Source organism: Octopus sinensis, linkage group LG3 (assembly GCF_006345805.1).
Source record: "Octopus sinensis linkage group LG3, ASM634580v1, whole genome shotgun sequence".
NCBI classification, from domain to species: Eukaryota; Metazoa; Mollusca; class Cephalopoda; order Octopoda; family Octopodidae; genus Octopus; species Octopus sinensis.
The window spans coordinates 100,308,554-100,326,053 of record NC_042999.1 but is presented as its reverse complement, the minus strand read 5'-3'; the positions used below and the strand labels follow the sequence as shown (position 1 = coordinate 100,326,053).

The 17,500-nt window shown below is 33.4% G+C and overlaps 1 protein-coding gene across 1 annotated transcript in view; it reads right to left on the bottom strand.

Moving 5' to 3' along the window:
* Nucleotides 1-10,207: 10,207 nt before the first annotated feature.
* Nucleotides 10,208-17,500, bottom strand: part of LOC115209507 — a 630,823-nt gene continuing 623,530 nt past the window's right edge. Inside the window, exon 4 of the mRNA XM_036501198.1 lies at nt 10,208-10,290. Within this exon, the coding sequence (XP_036357091.1) occupies nt 10,265-10,290 (26 nt within the window). The 3' untranslated portion in view covers nt 10,208-10,264. The remainder of the gene's footprint in view (nt 10,291-17,500) is intronic.

The window sequence follows — 17,500 nt, the reverse complement described above, 5'->3', positions numbered from 1 at the left end:
TAGTTTAAAAGGTTTCCTTCTGGCAGATATGAAATGAAATGACATGGTATCATTGCTTCCATACGTACGAAAACAGAGACTTAAAAATTGGCAACTTCCGAACTGCAGCAATATCTTTCGCGTTGCAATACCGTTCGAATGGAATTGTGAGATACTGGCAGTAATGTTTCTACTGTAGAGAAGAAAATAATTTATTCTAAATGTTTGGATACTATAATGACACCGCAAATCATCCAACGGGTTCAAAACATTGTCGATGACGGTGCCGGGAAATTCATAACGGCCATCGCCAAAATCTTCGAATGTCGGAGTGGAATATAAAACTGTGGTGCACGAGAACACACGATACATATTGTATGTACTGAGGAGAATCCAATTCATGTCTGTAAAGACACAAGAAGACTGTTTGGTCCGCTGTTACTTAACAGGGTGAAAACCCTTACGAATTTGGCATATTTTGGTTATTTCCTGATGAACAGAAACTAATTCCAGATGTCTATTAGGAGAAATGTCAGATGGTTCTGTGCAGATCCTCTGATGTTACCAGAGTTATGTACTCGAAGGATCCAGCAACTATGATGGTTTTAGGAGTTGTGAGTAACGAAGGTCATCTCAAACCACCTTACATCTTCCCACAGGGTCTTAGAATTAGTGCTGCTATGAGCGTTGAGGTCAGCTGTTAAGCGCTGGATGGATGAAGTACGCAGTAGGAATCCATATATGATTCAACAAGACTCAGCTTTTTCTTACAAAACTTATGTAAGCCAACAATGGATGTCAGACACTCTTTAGGATCATATAACACCAAATGTATGGCTGCCAAACTTGACAGATTTCACTCCGTGCATAATTACTTTCGGCGCCTTGTTGAAAAGGAGACAAATTGATATCCTCACGACAGCATAGTGTCACCGAAAGTCAACATTGAACAGGTAATGTCCAAAAGGACATTACCTGTTCAATTTAATGCAGGTATGTCAATGATTCCGGTCCTGCACTGAAGCAACTATCTAAGCTGAAGGTGGATTTATAGGATAATCTTATAAGAAACCTTATGGTGAACATGTTCACAAATTTTTATTAAAATACATTCGGTTTTGTTAGATTAGGATTGTTTTAGCATGAAATATGTCCTCAAATACTTCTCGCAGTCTGTGACCACACACGCACACACACACACACAAACAAACACATACACACACCTATATATGTAGACACATACACACACAGCAAGCAAATATATGTTGGCTTTATTAAACAGTGTTTGAACAGTCAAAGATGTAAAATATTGAGTAAGAAATGGACTCATGTATGTTATCGTCTCTTTTACGTTTGATTTGCAGAGGGCAAAAGTCTATCGTTAAACAAATCACACATAGTCGTACTTATATGAATGATTATATGTTAATGTGTGTGCATTTTAATCAATGTTTGGAAATTCACTAGCAAGCGTGTACATGCAGACATACTCAACTGTACACTCATAAATACTAATATATTTATAGATATTTATGTTGATTGATGCACATAAGTACATACACACACACACACACACACATACACACACACACACACACACACACACACACAAATGCACATACACACACTATCGTGTGTGTCTGTGTGCTACATGAACGTTTCTATACTTTGTAAGTATATTTATATGCATATATTGCATTCAGCCATGTTGTGCAAGTATACCCTGTTGTTAAACCACAAGTCTCTCTCTGACCAATTAATATGCGTCGCCAAATGATTTTACTGATATGCAAATGAGTGGAATCTGTGCATTTTCATAAGTAGTTGCAAGTCACTCTACCACTCTTCTCTCTCTCTCTCTCTCTCTCGAGAGAGAGAGAGAGAAAGAGAGAGAGAGGAACTGAAGTCTTGATGAAACTGTAATGTCCAGGTGTAGTTGATTGTGTAATTTTCGGCTCGTTCTGCGATGTAACTGCATAGTGTAATTATACAGCAGTGATAATGCATGTTAATTAAGTGTATGCATGTATTTACAACCTACACGAAAACCTGTACACCCCATATGTTTGTATGTATGTATGTATCTATATAATGCACGTACAAGCAAAGACACACATATATGTATATATATATATATATATATATATATATATATATATTTGAGTGTCTTTACTTGTACGTGCATCATATAGATAGACAGATAATTACATACATACATACATAAATACATAAATACATACATATATATATATATATATATATAATGATATATATATATATATATTATTTGCATAATAGTGGTTTTGTCTCTAATTAATATTATATATATATATATATTATATATATATTATATATATAATATATATATAATAATATATATATATATATATATATATGTCCATACATAGGATATACAAAACTGAATATATTTTCAAAATTTAGTAGAATCTACTGGCATTATTAAATTTTCTATGACTACCTGTTGTTAAACTAATGATCGTTCTGGTTTAGGCTCTAATGGTAACCCAAAACATTGGAATCGCAAACATAAGGAGATATTTCTTTCGATATTTGTGCGCATTCTCGTTGAATGGCTGCTTCACGTCGTTGACTGTTGTTAGTTTTATTCGAGAAAATTAAACTTTTTGGCTTTCCTATATAAATAATATTAGTGCTGTGAGGTCCTGTGAACACGGAGGGTATTCTAGTGAACCTATTCCTCAATGCAGCTCTTTTTGGCAAAATCTCATCGACGTTGGCCCTTATGGTATTGTGGGAACGTCCCATTTTGGAGGAAATAAACTCCACACCTTCAAAGTCCTCTTGCATACTTGGTATGAAAGATTGTCTCAGCAATTTCAAGTAAATGAGACCAAGCAGAGTAACGTCAGGAATAACCCAGTTAAATCTGTTGATAATAAGCCGCACTGTACTGTAACTCTTGGGAAATGAACGTGATCTTCCTCCGTAACATATAAATTCTCAGTTGGTGCAATTGCTGCAGTTATTTGAACTTTTAAATGCGAACGTAATATAATCACTCCAAGCAATCCTTGTTCGAAAATGTGTATCTTCTACTCATGTTGCCAAGCACCTCTCGCAAAACGTTACTCTTCGGTCCGGTTCATCTTTCTTCGGAGCATGGATTATTCTGGGAATATAGCTTTTACAATGACAGCTTAAAATTACAACGGACATCTGATCTTGAAATTTTGATCTCACAACTCGTTTGCTGCACAGATTTTCTTGAATTCTGTCAACACGATTCCAATACCGTTTCTTCCTTTTGGAGGTCCATCGATGCCATCGGTTTTCTGAAACGTTTCTTGTAGACATATCGAACAGTTCCATTTGCTTCAAACGCATCTCTAATTCGAGTGATGGTAATCTGATTCAAATTTCCTCCTGTTAAGCAATTCGACTACGTTATTAAACTTTCAATAACACTTTCAAATAAATACACTTTGTCCAAAGCTTATTCTGTACTCATTTCATTATTTACAATGGGGTAATAAATCTAAAATGCAATGAAAATTAAGTGAGTTAAAGTGCACATACACTTTTGGGGGTCACACATGCATTAATAATTTTTGGTTAATGTTAGTTGTTTTATGCATATACAACATTCACTTTTAACTGTGTACATACATACACATATGCTTATATATTTACCCCCTCCCCCACAAGTACACGCACACACACACACGCACACGTACGAACAGCTCAACTATAAGGAAATACCACTCAAAGCAGGTCTCCAGTACGCTCTTCAACGTGTGAATTTATTTATTCAATGCAACTACGGTTCCTTCTAAAGCCACTCTGGTAGGCACTTATATCTTTATCTATCTTTGCACGTTTGCAATTTAACAGAAGCCTATTAAAGAGCCTTGCACCATGAATCATGAAACTTATTCTTCGATAGTTGGACATCTGTCGCAGATCACCTTTCTTTGGTAGTGTTACTACGACTGATGCCCTCCATTCACTAGGCGGCACACATGTTAAAAAACCCTTGTTGCACATGTGAATGAATACTGCTTGAGGTGCTTCTTTATATTTGAGCGATTCGTTTACTAGACTGAGTTATCAGCTGTTTTGTCCTTTCATGTCTCCTTGAGAATCACAAGCAGTCCAAACGTCTCGAAATTTTCGATGACCACTCCGTGTGCATTGTTGTATTCTAAGTCGCAATGTGATAACTCTTAGGATTGCGCTCCCTTACACGATAACAACTTTGCTAAGTATTTGTTCTATGCTTCAAGCCTCTCGCAATTGAAGGGATTTCCGCACTCATCACAAACTTGTAGCATACCATGCTGTCGGTTTCCTTTCTTCAGCATCTTCACCGCTCTGTAAGCTTCTTGGTGTAGGCGGGTTATATTAAAGGATTCAATTCTCTTGCAGGTGCTTACTATGCGTCATTCTCTGTCTTGATTCATTGACTAAATGATCGGCAGTGATGGCGTCTCTATGAGATTCATTCTGTTTGAGGTATTTCATCTTCAGCTTATTGTGATTATCTATCAGTTTCAATATGGCTTCTGAATCCCACTGTGATTTTTACTATTTGATTTGCATTTTCCAATTGTTTCCTCTGCGGCTTTTGTGATGGCTGATGTTAAAATATTGTTCACTTCGTCGGCGCTTATGTCTTTATTGCTACTGAGATTCTCAAGGTACAGAGAACTTCAAAATTATCGGATGATACGATAAAGCCAGAATAATCACAGTTGATACGCAGGATAAACCAGAATGATCACAGTTGATAAGCAGGATAAACCAGAATGATCACAGTTGATACGCAGGATAAACCAGAATGATCACAGTTGATACGCAGGATAAACCAGAACGATCACAGTTGATACACAGGATAAACCAGAATGATCACAGTTGATACGCAGGGTATAGCAGACGTTTCATATTATTTGTTCGTTCCTGTCTATTTATATGCATAAATGCATATCGATACGTACATTAAATTATCGGTATGCTAACACTGTTTCGTTTCATTATTGATGTGCTAACACTGTTTCGTTTCATTACAACGACTGCAAACATGACCTCTATGTGCCCAATATGCTAGCGAACTGAAAAATAAACAGCTGTATATCCAGCACACTGCGGTCTCCTCAGTTACTGTACACCTTCATTAATTATATAGGAACGCTGATGGAAAGTGCAAGGCTGCTGAGGAAATTCTAAATAGAATTGAAATATCTTTCATCTTTTATACATGTTTCAGTCGTCGGTGAATAGCCCTGCTGCGGCACAACCTTGAGAGCCTGAGTCGAACAAATCGAGCTCAGTGCTTATGATTTTAAGCCTGGTATTTATTCTATAGTTCTCTCTTTGTCGAATAACTAAGTTACAGGGACGGGAAAAAAGTTGTCAAGTAGTGCTGGTGGGGAAATGTCCGAACATAAGCAAGCACACACACACACACACACACACACCACACACACACACACACACACACACACGACGAGCGTCTTTCAGTTTCCGCCACAAAAATCCACTCACAAGGTTTTGGTCGGCCTGTGGGTATAGTACAAAACAATTACTCGACCTGCTATGCAGTGGGACTGAACGCGGAGCCATGTGGTTGGCAAGCAAACTTCTTACCACACAACCACACCTGTGCCTGTTAATTTGTAGAATATACAATTATTCGTTCTTTTCTCGCCCCGCTAGCATATTGTGTAATTGGAAGTAATGTTTACATTCGTGGTAACATCATGTTGGCTAATAATTTGTTGGAATGTTCTAAATAATATCATAGCAATGAAACAGAGCATTATTAACATATGAATAATTTAATGTTTGTATGGGTGTGAATGAATATATATACATACATACATACATACATACATATATATATATATATATGGCTGTTTGCAACACTATATTTCACGTTAAATTCATGATACATGGGTATTTAACACTTAGTGGATACATTTAACATCTGAGGCTAGAAAAGACAGCTTTGTAAGTGTTTAATATTTGTATTTCTATATGTGATTTCGTTAATAAATTACATAACACTCCTTAGAACACAAGAATTCATTAATCTTTACATAAGAATATATTACTGGACTTCCATGATCTCTCTATGGTTTATAACCTTTAAATTATTTTCTAGCAAGAGTAGAAATATATTCTCACATAGAATAAATAGATTGTTATTATTAATTGATATCATGTAAAATTCATAAATATTATTCATTTGTAGTTAGTGGGCAGTGCGATATAATGATTTCTTCTGAATTTATTACAGTAATCAATTATAGTAACTTGGAGCCTATTACAGTAATTGGGTTTTGTAATTAACAGTTTTTCTTACGAGGCTAATTAATCATTATAGACATCCACATACACGCACACACATATACACACAAACACAAAGACCACAAGCATACACACGCATGCACACACACATGTGCGTGTATGTATGTATGAATGTATGTATGTATGTATATATGATAATAATAATATGATATATATATATTTAAATATATATAATTGTATGTGTGTGTGTGTGTGTGTGTATATGTATATATGTACACAAAAACATGTATATACATAAATTTGAAATAGTGTACACATAGGTATATATTTCTCTGTCTCTCGTCTACTTCTTTATATGTATTATATATTTAGTAGAACAAAGAAGCGAAATGGGAAACATTATTTGTGTTCACATCTTGAGAAACAGATTTTCCGCTTTTACATCAGTTTGAGAAGTGGTTATTAACGAAATTCTTGGGTTTTAATCGAAAATATCAAGGACAGTACTTACTTTTAAGTTTGGTACTTATTCTATTGGCGTCTTTTGCCAAACTGCTGAGTTACGGGAATAGAAACAAACCAACACCGGTTTTCATCGTGTTGGGGTGACAAACAGACAATACGTATACGACGGGCTTCCACACACTTTCTTCAGTCTACCAAATTCGTTTACAAGGCAATGATCGGCCTTGGGCTGTAGTACAAGAAGATTGCCAAAGGTACTGTGCAGTGGGACTGAATCCGAAACGATATAGTCATACAAGTCAACTCCTTAACCACACAACCATGACTAAGACAGAAAAATGTCGCAATATCACCTGTGGTATTCGAACGCCTGGTCCGCTGTATACATGTGATAATCACTACACCAAAGCGATACCACAACTTTGACCACTAAAATTTTAAAAAAAAAACACTAACCTAAGTAGCTCAGTTTATATACTAGCAGCCTATCAACAGAGATGTTAGTTTTTGCAGTATCGTCGTACAGTATTGTATTTATCTAACAACAATCGACGGAAAAAATATCATAACATCCCATACAGGTTTCAAACGTTGTGTTTGCCATTATTCAAATATATATAATGGATTCTCATAAGTTGATGAGTTTGTCTTTTCGTTTTTTTTTATTCTGATGTAAATGTCTTTTATACGACTTTAATCCAGCCAACGATTTACAGACAAGCCCACAGTTTGGACATAAGAGAGAAGATTACTATACAAAGCAACTGCCATGTTAGATCATGACGCTGCCTTTACTTTCAACTTTTTAGTATGACCCAAACGGCATAATTCATAAATTTTTATGGCTTTATAGAAAGTTAACTTCCTTTAACTGTTTTCCAGTGCAGGTTTATCATTTACTGAGGGAATCTTTGTCACTTTCAGTTTAATTTTGTGTTTGTTCATGTACTTCAGCCATGGACTTCCTATGCTTCTCCTTGTATCGGGAGCTGGCTATATATGAAGGTTTCTCGGATTCAGTTGTCATTCATTGTCATAACATGACCAATGCAATTTGTGATTGCAAAAAATGAAAAAATAAAAGGATTCAATACCACAACATTTTACTATTAAGAATAGGTCCATACTAGAAACCCTGCCGTTGAGGGTGTGTCCGAAACTGGCCTGAAAACACTGGTTATGAAAATATCAGGCTAATCGATAGGGTACCCAATGTTCCGATCTGAACAGAAGAGAAAAAAGGATTACAGATTGATAGACATTAAATTTTATTTCTAGTGAGATTCCCTGTATTCTTTACACCCCCAAATATATATATATATATATATATATATATATATATATATATATATATATATATATATATATATATATATATATATATAAACGCACATACACACACATACATGTATCATTTAATAAACATATAAATGTGAGCTACTATGAGTTTCATGCTCTGATAGTTGGAGGGGTATAGCGTGCTGGCTCAAAATAAACATAACTTCTGTCTGAGAAAAAGCATGACGGAACGTGAGAGGAAAGTGTAAAAAAAAAACGAGAAAATGAGGGAAGGGAGATAAGAATCGCATTAATTCGAGAGGAAAAGGGTTAAAGTTTGTGTGACTGAATCTGAAAGGGGTGGTGTTCTCCAGTTCGATAATAGAACCTCATCATGATGCTTGCATTTTGTGGAAATTTTAGAATTCGGTAGATTGGGCGAATTCTTTTTAAAGGACATGAGTTTATTCGGCTATACAAAAGTTGCATCTCATTGATCTATTAATGTTTGGTGTATTTGTAATAAAATATGTATATGTGCATAAATTCAATATGCATAATAGTACACACACACACACACACACACACACACACACATATCCATTCATTCAATGTTGTGAGAGATAGATGAGCAGTGTAGTATTCTATAGACAAATAACTAAGTTGAATATAAAACTCAGAGAATTAAATATTATACTTACATACACAGGAGAGTGGAACTTGAATAAAAGCTGAAAATTTCATATTGATATATACCTATATTCATAGATTGGTCTGTTGTCCATATTAAATTTGCCAAAATTTTCCATTTTTAAATGTTTAGGTTTTCTCACTCCAATTGGATAGCAAATATTCTGAAATTATTAATTCTTCGCAATTAATTCACTTTAATGCTAAGGTAAGTAGTTTGCGCACACATTTCCCTCGGAATATCTGTAGTACTTTAAGCGAAATTGAATTTGTTCTTGTGACTATCTAAATTACATAAAATTGAATATTTCACGAAATAACTGAGTTTTGTAGTGTTTACATGAAACATTGACATATTCTTTAAAGAAGTAGGCAAATAGTTTTAGGTGCATATTTCTTCCATAACGTTGCTTCACTGATCTCTCTGGGTATGTTATATTCGAAAACCTAATTTTTCAGCAATAACAAGTGTAAATATGTTTTAAGTGACTTAAAAACATATACATTTGCATTTACATTGATATATATATATATATATATATATATATATATATATATATATATATATATATATATATATAATATATATAAGTATATATGTGTACATATACGTGTATATATATGTTTACATATACGTGTATATATATGTATACATACACGTGTATATATTTATGTATATATATATATATATATATATATATAATATATATATATATATATATATATATATATATATATATGTATGTATATATATATTTTTATATACGGTAATAATTTTCTATATATATATACATATATATATGTATATATTTATATTTTTATATACGGTAATAATTTTCCTGTTACTTTTAGCTTTTAATTAAATATATCTCTTCATCACTGGTGTTCAGCTTCAAATTAGTGTATGACCATTATATTTTGTTTATTACTATTTTTAAATTGCATGCAGCAAATCATAAGGAATCACAAGGAGAACCACTCTGCTGGAAACCCGTAGAATCATTGCCGTACACTTCATCTGCCGAAGTTTCGAGGTAGTGGGTTATACAAACCCAAAATTTGTTTTGCCTACAGCATGGTCAGTTATGTTTGAAACATATGTATTTATATGCTTTCATACACTGAAGTAAATAATTACTTTGCTGCTTCAATTCATTTGTAAAATTTGCTATTTAAAATATAGTTTAATTTTTGAAATATGAGTTTTCTTTTTATCAGAAATGGCAGCAGAGTATTGTCATATATTAATGTATGCATATTCTGAAATTGCTCAATAAAATTCCTCTGAATTGATTAAAATGGCAAGCAGTATGTTTGGTGATTAGAATAAATACTTTCTTGTTTACAATATAGCCATTTTAAAAATAAATAAACAACAACATTATATTGTTGGGTGAAATCATTGTCCGTGTGTTCTGCATTCTAGCCATGGGTATCGCTCTATCACATGGTCGTTTTTGATCTTGTTCATGTTTTCTGCACTGCACATTTGAAGTGAATAGTTTTAGTTATGTTGCATAGATCTTTGAATGAGTCGATTGGTCGTGGACAGCGTTTGATCGTATCAAATTCTGTTTTTGGTCTTTAAGGCTGCAGATGAAAGAAAAAAAGTAAGCATGTCATTAATTTACAATTAAGATGGTGTTGGTCAAATAAAATACATACATACATGCATACATACATACATACATACATACATACATACATACATACATGCATGCATGCATGCATACATACATACATACATACATGCATACATACATACATACATACATACATATATATATCAAATATACGCACGGATAAGATTAGACAGGGTACAGCACTGAAGGAAAAATATATAACAAAAAGCAAGCTTCAAGTTAGACCGACGATTTTATTTCATGGTACGGGAATCCTTTACATGATCACCTGGTTTACTAGATATAGTAGCCGAACTGTCCTCAACTCATAGTCTACCATAATAAAAACGGAAAGATGCATTGCTTAATGTAGTCACACTTATGCTATATTTGAAAAAGCGACAGAATGATCGCGGTCGGAATGTTTTTATTCTGACGTCTGCTGAGTTAGAGTTGAAGCGAAGCTAAGCAACACCAACAACACATTAGGCAATGCAGTCTTACGTACACGTTATCTTAAATAAAGGCTGAATAGTCAGGGATAGAATAGTTTGGTCATGGGTCGGCTTAGTTAGAATTGACATGACATTTCCATAACAAATCCGTGTTCACTGCTAAAAATAGTAGCCAAATGTCTCTCAGAAACGTATTTCCGTCTTAAAAGCAGATGCATATAGGATAATTATGTTCTAGATCAGTGTTTCTGAAAATTTAGCAGCAGGTGTTAACAACAACTTAAAAAGAAAAAGTAATTTCAAGAAATTGTGAAATAATTTCTCAAAGTTAGTTTACATGTTTAGGGCATAGGCATACTGTAACTATATACATAAACACAGACACAGACACACTAACACACACACACACACACACATATATATATATATACATACAAATATATATATATATATATATATATACATATACATATATATATATATGCATATATATATACGTACATATATACATATATATATATGCATATATACATACATATAAACATATACACATATATATATACATATATACATATATACATACATATATACATATATATATATATATACATACATATATACATATATATATAAATACATACATATATACATATATATATATATACATACATATATACATATATATATATACATATATATACAGACATATATACGTACATATATATACATACATGTATAAATACATAAATATATATATATATATATATATATATATATATATATATGTAGAAGTAAGATCCAAGGATGAAGATGTCGGAAGTTAGTGGGCTCCAAGCAATCCGTAGAAGATTTTGAAAAACAACTTTCAGGAGCAATTTTTTTTTGTTGGCGCAGAAGGTTGTGAATTTTTCCCGTACCGAAGTGCTGTAAGTTGAAAAAAGTTAATTCTATAGTTCACGCTTACAACATATTGTTTATGCGAATAAACATCCAAAATCGAGGGAATGGATTCCATAAAATCCAGGTTGCATATGTTTTGTAGCTAGCGGAACCTCAATCGAATCCCCAACGAGTTTACACCGGGTCTCCTAACGGCAATATAAACTTCATATCATCATGTTATACTTGGCCTGAAGTGTAGCTTATTTTCTATCCCGTATTTGGACAATTTACTTGCTATGAATATGTAGCCTGGATTTTATCTACTTCATTCTCTAAATTTTGTACACACACACACATACATACAGGGTTTGCCAAAATCACGAGTTAAAATCACGTTTTTTTTTTTCGACATCTGTTTATTAGCGACGTCTCATATAAAATAGTCTTTTGTTTTAATCTTGGAATTCAATGACTTTGATTGACTGCCAGGTAACTTTTGGCCAACCCTATATATATGAATGAAATATTTCATATGCTCACTATTGGCCTTCACTGATACAATACTGTGTATGACTTTCATATACGTTATTTCTATAGTTTTTCCTGTTACACCCGTCATCATTTCCCCTTCATCATTCTGTTTTAAAGTTACTCATATTTATCACTGAAGTGTCAGCTTCTTTATGCTCAGTATCATTTAAAAAAAAATGTAATTCATATTTGGAGGCCTCCTTTTTCTCCCCAACTTTCTATTTTTAATCCGGATTCCTTTTTCTCCCCATTCGTATTTACCTCAAATACTGTTTTTGAAACTCATTTTAATGTTCTCGTCTTGTTTGAAGATTTCACTAATCTAATTTTCCATTTACTTTTATGATCTTGTTTAGTATGCTTTTCTCGCTCCCACTTTTGCTATACAACAAAATAAGAGAAATAGTTGGGACATGTACGGTTCTTTCTGTCAGCGGCCGAATGCTCTATTGTAGACACTAAGCTCTTAGCACACAGGGTTCACGACCTGGTCACAATTTCTAATTTAAGATTCAAATTATTTAATACATAGCTAATGAGAGTGTTGAGTCAATACAAGATATTCATTAGGAAGAGCTTGGGTTCAAATGGGGGGCGAGTGGGTAGTGGGCTATGTAAGAGGGCAAGAAACGTACTCTCATTGACTAAACACACTCATTTTTAAGCAGGTGCTACGGGAGTCATTTTTAATTCACTGCTGTAAGTAGATAATAAAGAAAAGATCTAATTAGTTGATACATAGAACAGCATGCACCTCACTATTTTAAACAGGTACTATGATAAAATAGAATTCACCTGATCGAAGTAAGCACTGTAGATGTGATATTTAATTTACTAATGTCAGTAGGTATCACAAATAATGTAGCTGCTCCAAGTAGTTACCATTATTAAGGGGTCTTTAATTAAAAGATTTAACAAGGTGGAATGACATTCATGAATTTCTCAAGTAGATTAGCATAATATGAGAGGTTAATTAGCTTCAACCCGAAAGCAAAATTTGATGCCAGATTTACTTTTCAGGATCTGACAACTTTCTCTAGCTGCTCATTACAATGGCTGTTAAGATTTGCTGAGACTTGTCCAATTTGAATTTTAAAGATATTTGTCATTTCGCGTATTTTTTACACTTAAATTTATGCACTGAGTTTGTCAATATAAAATTATGCATAGATTTTTTAGGAAAGTATTTTAAAAGTGAACAAAATATGATAGATAGCAAAATAATGCAGTAATGGAAAAATAACTTGCGCTATCTACTTAAGTTATTTTATGTTCTGAGGTATCTTTCCGGGGACTCATTCTATTTTCATTCACTCAGAGCCGATAAGTACCAGTAATATGTTATAATGAGCTTAAATCGACAAAACTTTCACTCATATCAATCTATGATTTGGCACCAATGTAAAAAAAAAACATCAAAAAACCAACATACTAAAATCGTTTCGAAAAAACATCAAACCTCATAAGCAGCTTACATAACCTTAACGAACAATTCCTTCATCAATTTTAAAAATTAAGTTTTACTTATTGTTTCATATGTTTAAACGCGTTAAGTGTTAAATTGATTGACAAACGTCTTTCTGAACTTTGACTTTGTGGATAAAGCTTTCAGATATACGTCAGAAAACAAAAAAAAAACAAAATAAATAAATGGATCATACATCTGCGAAGGCCATTTTACATTAGTGACCAACAGAGAGATACAGAACAAATAGTGTTAACAAATAGTAAATAGCGCATTAGATAAATCGAAGCTTTTGTCATTATAGTCATTATCAGTTCTAAAGTCTAAATCTCATATTCTTTGCTATCTGGTATTCTTTAATCAGCTTATTATAATATCATCAATATAGCAGTAAAATTGAAATGACATGAATCTAAGAAAAAATAAACAAAAAACGCCAAGGAAATGCTGTTGTCGGTCAAAAATCGAGTAAAATACATAATAAAATAAGCAAAAAGAGAAATAAATTTTAAAAGAAAATATTGCATAGAACATCTCAAAAATGAAAACTTGATGTTAAAGTTCTTTAGAATTTTGTCCTGCAAATCTGCAGATGAAGTTAGTGTTGAGTAAAACGTCAACTGGTACATACATACATACATACATACATACATACATACATACATACATACACACACACACGTACACACAGACACACACACACACACACACAACACACACACACTCACACACACACACACACTCACACACATTTATACAAGCACGCACACACTGTATTGGGCACTGGAAACTAAGGGAATTATGAATTATTCCTTTCTTCTGCAGCGGAAAGCAGAACAATTAGTTATAAAACAGTGAATAAATGAATGACTTATTTCAATGTGTTCGAAATGGCGATGTTTTTGTTGTTGTTGTTATTATTATTATTATTATTATTATTATTATTATTATTATTATTATATTATTATTATTCCTGGGAGATTGTGGAAAATAATTCATAGCTGTATATGACAAAGTATAAATCTATTCAAAATTTCTGAAATTATATGCAGATGAAGAAAAAAAAATATATTAACCAAATTTATTCTCGACTGTTTTCTGGAATTTTATTAATATAGGCATTAGAAATACATGTGAATGGCAGTAAGAAACGGTTTAAGCAACAGGGATGTCAAAAGCATTCTCTTTCAGTAAAAAGATATATAAGCATTTTTTTAAAAATTCATTTCGTATCATTTCATATTTCTTATATTTTATTTATTCTTTACCTGTTTTTAAAGTAATTAATTATTTAAAATAATCCTTAGAAAATGATTCAAAAAATACAAAAACCAGCTAGCTTATAGTAAACATAGAAAACATATGGATTATTCTAATGAAGCTGCTGGAAATATAGCAAAGGAAACTAAGAACAACAACTTTTACAACAACTAGAAATTGATAACGAAGACATAAATAAATATACAATATGTTAGGGGAAATATGATAGATGTTAATATTTAGCCATTTGTTAGAGGAATAGTGACTACAAGCGGTTGTTTTGTACGAGCTGCTTCTATTTTGAATAAAAAATGAGATGAGATTTAAAAGAAACTCATTAATTTGGACCAAAACGGCGCCATTTTAGACACAAAGTGTTAGTAGATTGAATGGAGAAAAGGAAAGCTTTCAAATATAATTGTTTGAACAGTTCTTTCCTTATAACTAAGCTACTGTATCTGATGCGACCTTTCACGAGGAGACACAATGTAGTTGCTCATGATACTCACTGAAAATAGTACTCCAACAAGGATACCTTACTGATGAAAAAAGAACACGTCTGATATTATGGTTTTATGTACACTAGTGCTTGGGAACAACAGAAGATGGTCTTGGATTTTGATTGAATATAGGTGTGAAAGTCACTTGAAGTTTTCTTGATATTATGCAATCTACTTGAGTGATCTGTTGGAGGTAACATTAGTCAGATGCTCCTCAAGATATAGCACGGTCTTTAGAAACGGACAGATTAAATAATATAGTCCTGGTTACTGTATGTCTGAAAAATACGGGGTGGTCACGACTGGAATAACTTTGATCATAAGTCTGTTCCATCAGAGCTGATCAGAAACTAAAGAACAGCAACAACAAAGAAACCAATGACGATAAAAGCAACAACAACAACGGCATAGACGACAGCAAAAAAAAAAAAACAACAACCGGCACTTATCGACAACAGAAAAATAACTTCATCAACCTCGAGCATTATTCGAACCTACAATTGTAAGGCGTCAATCTTATTGAACAAATATTTTGGTCTTCTGCAGAACAAGGCAGTGCATTGCTTTGTTTTAATTAATTAGTTAGAAGAAGAGGTTCAGTGCCCATGAACATTGCAGTTTGTTATAGTCAAGTGAAATTCAGGTAGTGGATTTTAAATTCGAAAGTCTGCAAGCCAATATCTGCAAGAACAAAAATATGGGGCAGATTGGAAGGAATTCCACAGCGTTGCAACTCTAGAGTGTGAGTATAACATTTCATGCGGTATGTGTATGTGTGTGTACGTGCAGCAGAATCGTTAGCACGCCGGGTGAAATGCGTAGCCGTATTTCGTCTGTCGTTACGTTCTGAGTTCAAATTCCGCCGAGGTCGACTTTGCCTTTCATCCTTTCAGGGTCAATAAATAAAGTACTAGTTTCGCACTGGGGTCGATCTTAACGACTTTATCCCTTTGTCTGTCCTTGTTTGTCCCCTCTATGTTTAGCCCCTTGTGGGTAGTAAATAAATATATGTGCATGTTGCAAATGAGCTAAAGTTGATGAATTACGCAGTTAAGCACTACCAGCTCCTTTAATTCTGAGATACAGATACAGTTATAGTAGCATTACAAAAGGCAGATACATCGACAGTGAGCATAACATCATATTATATTCAGTAACATTGATGTAACGTGTTTTGAAGTGGCAGAAAAGGTATAGTGAATACGCTGTAAATCATCAGTGATCCACAACAACTGCTTTGCAGTGGTAAAACAGCAGATAGAAGTAACTGTACGTCATCTGTAATTAATAAAAATTATGTTCAGTCACATTGAAGAAACCCGTGTTTTCGGATAGATTATGTGTTTAAGAAAGATATCAATAAAGGTGTATCATGGACAACGTTTCATTTTTTTAATAAATGGTGATGGATTGTACAAAATTCGTAATCACGAGGTTAGAAATTTCTTCCGTTGTTAAAGGTAATAACCTTTTAAAGAGGAAAGCAAATAGATATCAACAGAAATAAGATATCTAAAAGAACCATAGTTACTTCTTACTAATTTCAGTCATTGGGCTGCAGCCATACTAGATCACTGTCATTAAGAGTTTAAGTTATGATTCGACTTCAGTACTTTGTTCAGTTGGGTTTTCATAGTGAATTGGCCAAATAACTGCACAGGATGGACACGCGTTTCACTTATTCTTGATTATTTTAAAGCAGTAAAATAGACTCAGGTACTCTGTCTTATAAATAGCTGTTTTGGGGTTAATTATCCAATAGTAAAGGAATGAAAATGCAGAAAAAAAAAAGCGTCAGGTGTTGCGATACAAATTTCGAATCCACACAGCTTGGGCTGCACGCTGGAAAGTAGAGCTGATCCTAGCACAAGGAGCGAACCGCTTAACTATTGTTTACCATACGATTGCACTAACAATTATCCTAAACAGTATATATTCTTTCTACTATAAGCACAAGCAGTGAAATTTTGTGGGGGAACAGAGATAGTGGATTACATCGATCCCAGTGCTCCACTGGAACTTATTTTATCGACTCCGAAAGGACGAAAGGCAAAGTTGACGACAGCGGAATTTGAACATAGAACG